The following is a 14801-nucleotide window of genomic DNA, read 5'->3' on the forward strand; positions in this document are numbered from 1 at the left end:
TTGCCATGTCCTCCTCCAGGGGATCTTCCCAGCCCAGGGGTCGAACTCAGGTCTCTCACATTGCAGGCGGATTCCTTACCATCTGAGTCACCAGGGAAGCCCTGCTGCTGCTGCTGCTGCTAAGTCGCTTCAGTCGTGTCTGACCCTGTGCAACCCCATAGACGGCAGCCCACCAGGCTCCCCCGTCCCTGTGATTCTCCAGGCAAGAGTACTGGAGTGGGTTGCCATTTCCTTCTCCAATGCATGCAAGTGAAGTCGCTCAGTCGTGTCCGACTCTTAGTGACCCCATGGACTGCAGCCCACCAGGCTCCTCCATCCATGGGATTTTCCAGGCAAGAACACTGGAGTGGGTTGCCATTTCCTTCTCCAATGCATGAAAGTGAAAAGTGAAAGTGAAGTCACTCAATCGTGTCCGACTCTTTGCAACCCCATGGACTGCAGTCTACCAGGCTCCTCTGTCCATGGGATTTTCCAGGCTAGAGTACTAGAGTGGAGTGCCATTGCCTTCTCCGAGGGAAGCCCTAGGGTATATTAAACACAGCAGAAAGTCTTCAGAACACAGGCAGTGGTGCTCGGATGAGAGCTCGTTTGTCTGAGGTTAGTCTACAGACTTTACTGAGAACTTACCATGTACAGAAAGCTCTGCTGTGATGGAACCAGGGAATTGGGTGTGAAGATCCCGTCTCTAGTCATTTACAATCTAGGAAGAGAAACATGATATGTACAATCAATAAGTGGTAGAGTTTAATTCTATATCAAACCTGATGTACTTACCTCTTCCTTCAGCTTTTCTTTTTTAAGATGTCAGTAACACAATCAAAGTATACCATTTGGTGGTTTTTAGTATATTCACTAAGTTATTCAACCGTTACCTCTAATTTTGGAGCATTTTCATCACACCAGAAGGAAACCTGGATGTTTTAGCTGCCATTCTCAATTCATCCTCACTCGCAGGCTCTGTCAACACCTAATCTGCTGTCTGTCCGTGTTCCTGTTCTGGACATTCCATATAAATGGAATCATATATCATAGGACTCTTGTGTTTGGCTTCTTTTACTTAGCATAATGTTTTCAGGGAGTATCCATGTTTTAGGATATATCAGTACCTTATTCCTTTTTCCTAGCTAAATAATATTCTACTATATGGATTTTCCACATTTTATTTATCTGTGCATCAGGTGATGGACATTTGAGTGCATTCCCATTTTGGCTGTTAATGAATAATGCTGCTAAGAACATTCATGTACAAGTTTTCAAGCAAACAAATGTTTTCTGTTTTCTTGAGTGTATATATATACTCAGGAGTTAGAATTGCTGGGTCATATGGCAACCTTCCATTTTCTTATTCAAATATAAGAACAACTTAATTTCTGGAGATTTTTTCTTTTCCTGATTAAGCAGTAATAAATACATGCAAGTTATTAATATCCCAACATTATAGAGATATATAGTATAGAAAATGAAAGTTCACCATATCACCCTGAATTAACCTCTGTTAGCAATTTTGTATATCTCTCTTAAGACATTTTTCCTCTGTGAGTATGCTAGCATTTATCATTAATGCAATTTTTTAAAATGGTGTCCTACATATACTATTTGGTAATATATGAAGAAAGCTTTTAAATATGCCATAGTAAGTATGCCATCTTTCCCAGTTATCTAAAAGAAATGATCAACAACAAACACACCCTAGCCCACAGGCTGTTTCTGGGTCAGAGGGCGTATTTGTGTGAGCTGCAGTACCCACTGTGGCTATTTCTGTCTGGCTTGGGTTGAGTGAGGGTCTGGGACTCAGACTGGCCAACTTATATTTGAGCCAGAGATGCTCTTTGAGAGAAGTCCCTGAGAGTCTAGGGCCTTCCCGGTGGCCCAGTAGGTGAGAATCCACGTGCAGGGGACACGGGTTTGATCCCTGGTCCAAGAAGTTTCCACGTGCCGTGGAGCAACTAAACCTGGGCACCACAGCTACTGAAGCCCGGGCGCCTAGAGCCCGTGCTCCGAAACAAGAGAAGCCCCTGCAGTGAGAATCCCGCACATTGCAATGAAGAGAAGCTCCCCCAGCCCCTGCTTACTGCATCTTAAGAAAGCCCATGCACAGCAACAAAGACCCAGCTCAGCCAAAAATATTAAAAATATATATATATATGTTAAAAATCAGACAACCTAATGTCCCATCCAGTTTAGCCCCATTGTCCCAATGAAATGACTAATTCTGTCCCTGATATTCTCAAAAGTAATCAGTTATATATCACCATAGTTCTGGATCACCCATGATGCTGTTCTGAATTGTTTCATTTGCCTCTGATGTTCCTTCATCATACAATGGGTCCCACTTTTCTGCTATCCATTATCCATCCGTATGGAAGAGAGAAAGAAAGTTGGGATTTCTACAGCTTACAGACACAGCTGCAGGGACTGCCTTCGTCTTGGGAAGAATGACTTCTTTCACTTACCCCAAAAGCCCTCTACCCCAGCACTGTTGGGCTCTTTGCTTTACAGGTACAGAGTCCACCAGACACAATATTCTATTCTGAAGGGCTGGCTTCTTTCTTTGTTTCTCATTCAGGTTCCCCCCAGCGAGTTAACGGCAAGGTGAAAGGGAGGATCTTTGTGGGGGCCAGCCAGGTTCCCATTGTCTTTGAGAATACTGACCTCCATTCTTACGTGGTCATGAACCATGGGCGGTCCTACACGGCCATCAGCACCATTCCTGAGACTGTCGGGTACTCTCTGCTTCCTCTGGCCCCTATTGGAGGCATCATTGGATGGATGTTTGCAGTGGAGCAAGATGGATTCAAGAATGGCTTCAGCATCACAGGTAATTGACCTTAAAATTAATGGGCTGGGTTGAATGGAAAGGGAACTCTATGTGTCTGCAAATAAGTTACAAATAAGTATTTTGTGGCTCTGGAAATAAGGTGTTGGGGTAAAATCATCAAGTTTTTCATTAGTATACAAAGAGATCAAACCAGTCAATCCTAAAGGAAATCAACCCTGAATATTCATTGGGAGGACTGATGCTGAAGTTCCATTACTTTGGCCACTTAAAGCAAAGAACCGACTCATTGGAAAAGAATCTGATGCTGGAAAAGATTGAGGGCAAGAGGAGAAGGGGGCGAGAGAAGATGAGATGGCTAGATGACATCAATGGACATAAGTCTGAGCCAACTCCAGGACATAGTGAAGGACAGGGAAGCCAGACATGCTGCAGTTCATGGGGTTGCAGAGAGTCGGACACGACTGAGCCACTGAACAACAACAACAACACGTTAACTCAGACTATCTAGAATTGCATTTTGATCAGGGAGCAATTTCATATTGGTGATGCTTTGTATATGGGTTGATTTAAATTGAAGATACTTTGTAACTTACATCAACATCAGGGAGGCAGAGGTAATCTTTACAAATTCCCTACAACAGCAAATATTTGTTTCTACAATGGTCCTTCTTAACTGCCCCAGAACATGTGTTATCAGCGGGATATCTGCCTGGACCTGGGGACTGTAAAGCAGAAGTTGTCAGACTTTTTCTGCAAAGGGCCAGAGAATAAATATTTTAAGCTTTGCCTAAATATTTTAGGCTATTCGTTCTCTGTTGCAGCTATTCAGCTCTGTTGTTATCAGTTGAAAGTAGGCATAGATAATATATAAATGAATGAGCATGACTGTGTTCCAATGAAATTATTCATGGGCACTGAAATGTAAATTTCATATAATTTTCACATATCATGAAATAGCTGCCAGCCATGCTAACAGGGGAGACTGAAAACGTGGAGAAGGGAGGAAGCTGGATGAAGGTGGAGTATTTTTTTCCTGCTTGTCTGGGACTGCTGCCCTGCATAGACCAAGGGGAGGTCCTGAGCCAGCACCTGTGGCATGTGCTCCTAGGATGGTATCTGGACTTGGTGATGGTTTGCCCTGAACAACTCACCCATTCTGGCCGGGGCTTAGCTGTGAACAGTAGTCATCCCCCTAGCTGATGTCTTAGAGCCCTTGATATTTGGCAGAGCACTTTTTAACATACTTATCTAATTTCTGCAAGATAGATATTGTACACCTTTCATCATCAGGAAATGGAGGCTCAGTGGGTTTAAGTAACTCATTCAAGTTCACCCAATCAGTACTGAGCACAAACCCCGATACCCTGCTTTTTCTAGCACAAATCCTGAGCCTAGCCATCTCAGATGCTGGTTTTCAGATGGGAAATGGCTTTTATTTCTTGTGCGTGACTGATTTGGGCTGTGAGTAAGGCCCAGCTCTTTCCTTGACACCACCGGCCCTGTTTCTACTCACAAGACTAAAGCATCTGTAGAGGAGGTGTGAGCCTGTCCCCACCGTGAGTCAGGGCAGGCATGAGTGTGACTTCTCTGACAGCAAAGTGACAGACTGACCTTGCTTTGCAGGAGGGGAGTTCACCCGCCAGGCTGAGGTGACCTTCGTGGGGCACCCAGGCAAGCTGATCATTAAGCAGCAGTTCAGCGGCATTGACGAGCACGGCCACCTGACCATCGACACGGAGCTGGAGGGCCGCGTGCCGCAGATCGCCTTCGGCTCCATGGTGCACATCGAGCCCTACACGGAGCTCTACCACTACTCACGGCAGGGTAAGCCACGGCCCGCATCCCGCATCCCAGGGCAGTGCTACACACGGGCTCCAGCCTGAGCTCACGCTGGCTGCTGGTCCAGGAAGGAAACGCAGGGGTTACCTTACTCAGATCACCTTCCCTTAACACAGACATTGAGCATGCTCACTGGAGAGGCTTTAGTACAGGAAAGAAAATAAGCATAACTTACAGACCTAAAAGGACATGATTGTTAAATTAAGTGTATTTCTTTTCAGCCTTTTCCTTATATACAAAATATATCTCAATGTATATATATCTCACATATAATAATTTATATATCAACACGTATTCTATCCTTATATATAAAAAATCATGTACTTCTCTTTATGTACAAAAAATATCCAAACATATATATATGTTACACATGTATTCACATATATATCAACATGTATACTAGCCCAACATAAATAGCTCATCATATTATATAATTTCAGAATAAAATAACTTTATTACATATTTATATGTAGTTTAAACTTTTTATTTCAAATTTACACAAAGTTGAAAATAGCACAGTATCCACATATCATCCACATATCATTTCACCAGTTGTTAACATTTTGCTACATTCTCTTTATTGTTCTCTTCCTTCCTTATATGTAAGAGAGAGTAAGTTGTAGACGCTGTGATCCTGCATCTCCTAAATATTCTACAATATTTCACATATTTTTTCTAATGACAAGAATATTCTCTCATGGTCCCAGTACAGTCATCAAAATCAGGAAGTTTAACATTGATGCCATACTATTGTATACTCTACAGTCAAGTATATAGTTTCAATTTGAATTGCAATCATACTACATTATTGTACATTTATTTTTCCAGTTAGGTCAAATCACGACTGCTGGATAGTTCCATTAAATAGGCATTGCAAACGCTTTTTAATGAATCTATACCATTTTATTGTATTGCTCTCAATTTAAACCATTCTCTTTTCTAAAGCTTACGTTATTTCCAATTTTTCCTTGTCTCCATGAGTTGCAATGTTCATCTTCATCATAAACCTTGACCAAATTTCTGATTCTTTTCTGACCGAATTCCTAGAAATAGAAGTGATGAGTCAAAGGAAACTCTTTAAAGTCTCTTATTAAATTGCCATCTAGAAAGATTGCACCAATTACCATGGCTTCGTGGCCTGCTCGGGCTCTCCTGGGGAAAATGAGAGGGTGGGCAGGAGGTGGGAGGAGTACCAGGACCCCACCTGCACGTCCGGCTGTGACCAGATGGTGTTTCTGGCCGTCCAGGACATGGCAGCTGGACAAGAGGCAACTTGCATCAGTCTTTTATTTATCCTCTGGCTTTTATTACCAACTACAGCAGAGCACACAAACATAAAGAGCCTTTTGTGCTTCTTTTTTTTAAAATAGGAAGTCAAGATTTTTCACTGCATGGGCCAAAAGTAAACTAGCTCTCTTCTGAGTAGGGAAGACTGTCTCTCTTCTCTGTTGAGATTTGCTCACAGCTCTTTAGTAATTTATAGAAATTGGCTACTGAAACCTATTAGTGTCTCATTTTTATACATCAGAGAACCACTTAATCAAGGGTTATTTATAGCAGCCGCTATTTATTGAATCCTAAGTGAGATAACCCATAGAAAGCAGTTAGCACTCTGCTCGTCACGTGGTCAGTGCTCCATAAATGGTAGTTTGTCTTATGGAGTATTAGCCTGCTTGATTCCAGAAATTTTATATACATTACCTCATCCTTACCCCAGTCCATGTTGTAAAGGAGACAGGGCAAAGAAGTTAGTAACTGGTCTGTGATCATGCTCCTTGTGAATGAAGGTGCACATTGTGAATTCTCTTTTCAAGCTGGTGCTCTTTCCATCAGGCCTTAGTCCCTGGGTTGACTGAGGAACTTACAGAGAAACACTTGACGAGAAAAAGCAGTAAATATTCCTAATGCAAATAACAGCAATAATAGAAAATCTAGGTAGTGGAATGAATCTCAACACTGAAATAAATGGTTTTATTTATCCTGTTCCATCTGACCTCTCATCTGGTCGCATTATGAGTAGAGGATACTGCTGATGATTTTATTTATTTATTTTGGATCTTGGCTGAGTCTTCATTTCTGATCAGGCTTTTCCTCTAATTTCTGCTAGTGGGGGCTACTCTCTAGTTGTGGTGGGCAGGCTTCTCATCGCAGTGGCTTCACTTGTTATGGAACACCAACCAGCTCTAGGGTCCCAGGGCTTCAGGAGTTGCAGCTCCTGGGCTCTAGAGCACCAACTCAATAGTTTTGGCACAGGGGTTTAGTTGCTCCACAGCATGTGGTATCTTCCCAGACCAGGGATCAAACCTGTGTCCCCTGCGTTGGCAGGCAGATTCTTTACCACTGAGCCACCAGGGAAGCCCTGCTGATGATTTTCATGTCCTAAGCCTCTTGCATCCTCAAGCTCTCTCCTCTGTCTCCCTGCTTGCCACCCGCCCGTATCCAGTGATCACATCATCCTCCACCCGGGAGTACACGGTGACGGAGCCCGAACGAGATGGCACTGCCCCTTCGCACGTCCACACTTACCAGTGGCGCCAGACCATCACCTTCCAGGAGTGCGTCCACGACGACTCCCGGCCGGTCCTGCCCAGCACCCAGCAGCTCTCCGTGGACAGCGTGTTTGTCCTGTACAACCAGGAGGAGCGGATCCTGCGCTATGCCCTCAGCAACTCCATTGGCCCTGTGCGGGGTAAGAGGCGGCGGCTCGGACTGGGCGTGTGCGTGTGCGTGTGTGTGTGTGTGTGCATGTGTGTGCATGTATGTGTGTGCATGTGTGCGTGCACGTGCATGCATGCGTGCATGTGCGTGTGTGTGCATGTGCGTGCGTGCCTGTGCGTGCATGTGCATGTGTGTGTGTGTGTGTGTGTGTCCACCTGCATGGCCCACTCTGTGCTTTTGACGTGTTGTTTTTCATCTCTGGTTCTTGGTAAGAAGAAAGTCATGCTAAAACAGCTCCTGACAGAAATAAACAGCTTCTCATCTATGATTCTTAGAAAACCTAAGGTAAAGAGTAGACCATTCAAGGGCTGCACCTGCCTGCAGCCGGGCATTTATTTTTATTTATGTATTTATTTTTTCTTCCTTTCTGTTATGATTTATTACAGGATAGTGAATATAGTTCCCTGTGCTATACAGTAGGACCTTGTTCTTTATCCAGTCTATACCATTTTATATGTAATAGTGTGTATCTGCTAATCCCAAACTCCCCAGTCCAACCCTCCCTTGCCCCCCAACTTGACAACACAGGTCTGTTGTCTATATCTGTGAGTCTGTTTCTGTTTTGTAAATAAGTTCATTTGTGTCATATTTTAGGTCGCACATATAAATGATAACATTTATTTGTCTTTCTGACTTCTTCACTTAGTATGGTAGTCTCTAGGTTCATCCATGTAGCTGCAAAATGACGTTATTTCATTCCTTTTTCCCTGTTATGGCTGAGTAATATTCTGTTGGGTATATGTACCACATCTTTGTCCATTCACCTGTCAGTGGGCATTTAGGTTCTTCCCTGTCTTGGCTATTGTGAACAGTGCTGCTATGGACATAGGGGCACATGTATCTTTTTGTAGTTTTGTCTGGATATATGCCCAGGAGTGGGATTGCTGGATCATATTGCAACACTGGCTTCAGCTTTTTGAGGAACCTCCATACTGTTTTCTATAGTAGCTACACAAACTTATATTCCCGCCACAGTGCAGGAGGTTCCGTTTTCTCCACACCCTCCCCAACATTTGTTATGTGTAGACTTTTTAATGATGACCATTCTGACTGGTGAAAGGTAGTACTCCTTGTAGTTTTTATTTGCATTTACCTAATAGTTAGTGATATTGAGCATCTTTTCATGTGCCTATTGATGGCGGGTATCTAAAAAACTCTGACACTCTCTGTGAAAGGAATGTGTGCTCAGGGCTTGGGGAAATCCAAGTCAAATCTGCGAAGTCAGGCACAGAGCCTACAGTCAGCTCTCTGCCCTGGGACAGCACAGTGTGGAGCTGGTCTGGGGTGCTTCTGGGTGTGGAAGAAGCTGGAACCAGTGTAACAGCCCAGCCTCAAGGTCTCACATAGCTCAGATCTTGAAGCCCTAGAGGTTCTGTATGTTTGCTGCCTGGGTGTGGCATTTCTCTATCTCAGTTATTTTTGGTTCTCCCTCCCTACCCAGGCCACTTCTCCAGCTGGCCAGATTGACCCTTGGCTGTCCATAAACCAGAAGAGGGTAGGTGTTTCTCTCCCTCCTTTGACCACTGTAGCTCCAGGCATCAGGGGTTGACATATTTTTTCTTAAAAGGTCAAATAGTAGACATTTGAGGCTTTGCTAGCCATGCAGTCTCTGTCATGAGTGCAGATCTACAACTGTAGCACAAAAACAGCCATAGACCACTTGCAAGTGAATGCACGTGGCCAGTTTCCAACTTTATAAAAATAGACATGAGTCCAAAGGGATGGAGTTTACTGATCCCACTCCAAGTAAGCAGGAGTCCGCAGGTTTCCTGGTCATCAATCCTGTCCTACTCTCTGGGGGAGGAGGTGACCTGTAAGCGTTTCTGAATCCTCATGGGGTTTCAATGTCTCCGCCTTCACAGATGGCTCCCCTGACGCCCTGCAGAATCCCTGCTACATCGGCAGTCATGGGTGTGACGCCAACGCAGCCTGTCGCCCTGGCCCAGGGACCCAGTTCACCTGCGAGTGCTCCATCGGCTTCCGAGGAGACGGACGGACCTGCTACGGTACGGCCATTCACTCTGACGTGTGTGGGGAGGTTTGCAGGGGCAAACAGATACTGTAGAGCAGAGAGCTGGGAGAGGCAAGGAAACACAGGGGAGATAAACACTGATGGGCATGCCGGGTTGTTTAAGCCCCACACTCGGTGTTTCCCCATGATGTTAAGGGTCCTGGCCCTTTCATCTTCTGATCAGATGCCCCGACTCTAAGCAGCAGAGCAGAATTTATAAGGCCATACACCACTTCAACTTGAGAATATGCAGGTTTAAAGGAAAGAGAGAGTCAGGGCTGCTTATAACACACATAATATGACCATATGGAGTAGAAAATGGCAACCCACTCCAGTATGCTTGTCTGGAAAATTCCAGGGACAGAGGAGCCTGGGGTCACAAAGAGTCTGATATGACTGAAGTGACTTAGCATGTGACCATAACTGTTAGTAACATTGTTGTGTTAAGTGCTTCATAAACATCATCTCATCTAATTCAGCAACTCTGATGAGATAGATGTTTTCATTTCTGTCTTTTAAAAATTATTTTTAATTGTGGTAAAGTGTACATAATATAAAATTGATCCTTCTAACCATTTTTAAGTGTCCGGTTCAGTGGCATTAAGTACTTTCACGTTGTTGTGTGACCATCACCACCGTCCATGTCCAGATCTTTCATTTGCAAAACTGAAAGTCTATTGCCATTAAATAATGACTTTCCATAGACCCTGGCCCCAGCCCCTGGCAACCACCATTCTACTTTCTACAAATTCCAGGACTCTAGGTAACTCATGTAAGTGGAATCATGCACTATTTGTCCTTTTGTAACTGGCTTATTTCACATAGCATCATATCCTCAAGGTTCGTACATAGTGTAGCCTGTGTCACAATTTCCTTTAAAAAAAACAAAGTTTTATTGGACTATAGTCAATTTACAGTGTGATATTAGTTTCAGCTGCACAGCAAAGTGAATATGTTATACGTATGCATGTATCTACTCTTTTTTAGATTCTTTTCCCTTATAGGCCATTACAGAGTATTGAGTAGAGTTCCCTGTGTGAAACAGTAGGTTCTTATTAGTTATCCATTTTATCCCAATGTTATCCCAATCTTCCAGTTTGTCCCTTCCCCCTTACCCCCTTCCCTCCTTTTTAAAATTGAGAAATATTCCATGGTATGCATATATTCCTTTTTTTTTTTTTTAACCAAAAAACCCATTCATTTGTCTACGGACAGTTGGGTTGCTTCACTTCTTGGGCTCTTGTGAATATTTCTGCTGTGAACATGGGGGTACAAATATCTGTTTAAGACTCTGCTTTTGACTCTTTTGGGGATATACCCAGAAGTAGAATTGCTGGATCACATCAATTCTGTGTTTGGCGTTTTTGAAGAACCGTCACATTGTTTTCCACAGCAGCTGCATCATTTTATATCCCACCACCAGTACACAAAGGCTGCAGTTTCTCCACATCCTTGCCAACATTTGTTGTTTTTTTGATAGCGGCCACCCTAATGGGTGGGAAGTTTATTCCTGTTTTTACAGATGAGAAACTTGAACTAAGGATATTAGAATGTTGGACCTTGAGTACCTGACTCAAGTGCCTATATTTCACTGTCCTCATTGTATAATACTTATTACTTATAATTTCACTTTGAATACTTTCACATAAACAAAAAAAAGCTTGATGTTTATGTTTATTACTAAATTTTAATTCACCACCAAAAGACAGTTAGTTGATGCCTATCTCGATGAAAAATCCACACAGATGCAACTAGTGGAAGAATATCAAATGCTAGGAATGCCCTGGTGGTCCAGTGGTTAGGACTCTGAGCTCCTACTGCAAGGGGCACAGGTTTGATCCCTAACTGGGGGACTAAGATCCCACAAAGCTGAGCTTTGTGGCCAAAAACCAAAACAAAAACCCACAATGTCGAATGCTTCCTTAACCTGCCATGGTAGGCTCACCAACAAATGTAAGGGATGCTAGAGGTAAGCTTCCCTAGTGAAATGGGTAGTGTGCACGTGTCTGTTTGGTTAGAGTGATGAGCAGCCCGCTTGAATGACTGCAGCCAAAATAATCTGGGGAGCCCAGCAGAATGGGTATGGGAATGATGCCTCTAGTCTGGAATCCACTGAACTGAATCCAATGAATGCCTCCAATTAATGGCAGCTTTAGTGTGCTGATTTAATGTGAGGGTTAACCAATCAGGCTGCATTGACTTCAGAGTGAAATTTATGAATGGTGCTCACTGGAACGTCTGAAAGGATGAAGAACAGAAACTAGGCTTATGGGAACAGCTTGTACGATTGTTCAGCCAGCTTGCTGATAACTTTGTCCGTGTGATAGAATTCAGTCTGAGACTTGTGACATACCACTGCGTAGAGTTCCTACTCACCTCTGATCTTCAGTCTCCCAGTGTTTCTCTGGAGAGCCCACCAGTCTTGAATGGCTGAGTTGGCTCAGGCTGGTTTAGAGCAGCAGGATCCCGTGTGTATGTGAGCAGAGCCCTGCCAGACAACACACAGAGATGGGGCGGCCCCATCTCTCCAGCAGAAGCCTCCAACTCTGTAGTCTTTATGCAGCCCAGCTTCAGCTTCCTAAGCAAACTGAACCTTAATAAAACGTGGAGCCATCTTCTCCAACTGCTGAAGCCATCCGTGCATGCGTGCTCAGTCGCTCAGTCGTGTCCAGCCCTTTGCGACCCCATGGACTGTAGCCCACCAGCCTCCTCTGTCCAAGGGAGTCTCCAGGCAGGAGTACTGGAGTGGGTCGCCGTGCCTGTCTCACTGAGGCCATAACCTTTGGCTGATTCTGCTTTGGCTGGCTGCTTCATCTCCCAAGGCACAGCCAGCCATGTTTTATGGATTGATGTGTTGCTGCCCTGGAAACCCTTCTTATGTCCTCGCCCACGAAGACACGTTCATGTGTACTTGGTTTTGCCCTGTGATTAGCCCTCAACGTGGCAGATTTGCACCATGGAATGCGGGTCTGTCCCCAGTCCTGCCACTTTTTGTTCTGGGTCATGAGAATAAGCCTCATAGTATTAATGCATTGAGACACCAGGCTGTTGGTAGGAAATTGCATTAAGCAGATCACTTCACATGTTATTTTGACCCGGAAAGTGCCCCAGAAGAGAAGAATGAGGATGGGCTTTTGTCATTCAGTGTGTGTAGCATTGACATAATGATAGATGACATCCAGAACAAGGATGGGGTTGGTTGGACACTGCAGGGTGACCATCCAAGGTAATTTGGAGAAGATTTCCAGTTGAATCAGAGATCTGGTGCCTGGTAGGACGACTTCCCTGTATTTCTCAGTTGGGAGGCTATAAGAGAGTTTTGGACAATCTCTCATTGAGTAATTCCTAGTGCACTCAAGGCGTTTAACAAATCTGTCCTGAGACAGTTCTCCTCCCAGAGCCTGGCATTTATGAAGAGGACACACTGGAGAAACTTTTATTTGTTGGAGCTTTTGAAAATATGTGAAAAGCAGCCACTCAGAAAAAAAGTCAAAACGGAGCAGTGATTACAGAATAATTCAGGATCTTCCTGTTGGGTTAGGGAATGATTTATTTGAGAGGAAATCTCTTCCTAGAGAAAATGTTGTCCAGATATTGACCAGTAAGAACAGTAATGAACTTCCCAGATGGCTCAGTGGTAAGGAACCCGCCTGCCAATGCAGGAGATAGAAGAGACGCAGGTTCCCTTCGTGAGTCAGGAAGATCCCTGGAGTAGGAAATGGCAACCCACTCCAGTATTCTTGCCTGGAAAATTCCATGGACAGAGGGACCTGGAGGACTATAGTTCACAGGGTTGCAAAGAGTTGGACGCAACTGAGAACATATGCACGCACACACATACACACAAGAGCAATCATCTTCAAGGAGATATTGTGATATATTCCATAAGGAACAGTTATCACTAGTTCATTGTTTCTGCTGAAGAATGGATTAGAGTCCTAGCCTCCACTTACAAGAGAGAGAGTTTCAATCAGGCATTCAAAGAATTTCCAAACTGTAAGGACCGTGAGCAGGGAGATTGGTAGGGTTTTGCTGTACAAAAAAAAAAAAAAAAAAAACGGCATCACCCAGCTTGGATTTTGTGTGTAGACCTGCATGGAGGTGGGAGTGGTGCTAGTGGACCATCCCCTCCCTCATCCCAGGAGCCCGCAGATCCTATCTGCCAGTGGGTCTCCTGGTAGGGCCTGCCAGAGACCATCCTTCCAATCACCTAAGAAACTTTCTTGAAACATGCAGTCTCCCTTTCCATAAACCTTCCAGCGGCAGACTTCCCCGGTGGCCCAGTGGATGAGACTCTGCCCTCCCAGGGCAGGGAGGCTGGGTGCCGCCCCTGGTCAAGGAGCTAAGATTCCCACATGCTGCGACTAAAGATCGCACGTGCTACTGCTCAGACCCAGCACAGCCAGATAAATAAATAGCTTTTAAAAAACCTTCCGGGGGGGAAACGAAGCTTGGAAAATTGCCCCTGGTGATTGCGTTCTGTCCCTGTGATTGAATACAGCTGCTCTGTGCTCTGGCAGTTAAGTCTTAGCTGTGGAGCCCTGCAGTCTGCACGCGGTGTCCAGACATCTGGGCCCGGGGTGTCCTCTGAGAGCTGCAGCGCAGAGACAAGGAAGCCAGAGCGAGCTTTGCCCCCCATGTTGCTGAGGCAGCAGCTGGTGGATAGAGCTGGGAAGCCCAGCTCCAGCTTCTTAAGAGGGGGCTTCAGAGGGGCTTTGTTCTGTAACCTTCCAGCGGTGCCTAGACTTGTCGCCTGGTCTGACAACTTGTAGCCTTTTTTTTTTAATTGAAGTATAGTTGACTTACAGTGTTGTGCCAATCTCTGCTATACCGTAAAGAACTCAGTTATACACATATATAGCTTGCTTTTTTAATATTCTTTTCCATTATGGTTTATCTCAGGATATTGAATATAGTTTCCTGTGCTATGCAGTAGGACCTTGGTTTTTATCCATTCTAAATGTAATAGTTTGCATCTTCCAACCCCAGACTCCCTGTCTGTTCCTCCCACCTTGCCTCTTGGCAACCACAAGTCTGTTCTCTGTGTCTGTGAGTCAGTTTCTGTTTTGTTGCTGTTGTTCAGTTGTTAAGTCGTGTCCAACTCTTTGTGATCCAATCAATGGACTGCAGCACACCAGGTTTCCCTGTCCTTCATCGTCTCCCGGAGTTTGCTCAAACTCATGTGCATTGAGTCAGTGATGCGATCCAACCAACTCATCCTCTGTCACCCCCTTTTCTTCCTGCCCTCAATCTTTCCCAGCATCAGAGTCTTTTTCAGTGAGTTGGCTCTTTACATCAGGTGGCCAGAGTACTGAGGTGTCATCTTCAGCATTAGTCCTTTCATTGAATATTCAGGGTTGATTTCCTTTAGGATTGACTGGTTTGATCTGTTTTGTGGATAGGTTCATTTGTGCCATAGTTTAGATTCCACATATAAGTGATATGAGATCTTAT

The 14801-nt window shown here is 44.4% G+C and overlaps 1 protein-coding gene across 1 annotated transcript in view; it reads left to right on the forward strand.

Annotated features, from left to right (window-relative positions):
* Window positions 1-14801, forward strand: part of NID1 (nidogen 1) — a 94256-nt gene that overhangs the window by 40656 nt on the left and 38799 nt on the right. The window contains exons 6-9 of the mRNA XM_065922256.1: window positions 2567-2818; window positions 4403-4603; window positions 7062-7307; window positions 9199-9342. Of these exons, the coding sequence (XP_065778328.1) occupies window positions 2567-2818; window positions 4403-4603; window positions 7062-7307; window positions 9199-9342 (843 nt within the window). The remainder of the gene's footprint in view (window positions 1-2566; window positions 2819-4402; window positions 4604-7061; window positions 7308-9198; window positions 9343-14801) is intronic.

This window comes from Muntiacus reevesi, chromosome 2 (assembly GCF_963930625.1).
Source record: "Muntiacus reevesi chromosome 2, mMunRee1.1, whole genome shotgun sequence".
Taxonomy (NCBI): Eukaryota; Metazoa; Chordata; class Mammalia; order Artiodactyla; family Cervidae; genus Muntiacus; species Muntiacus reevesi.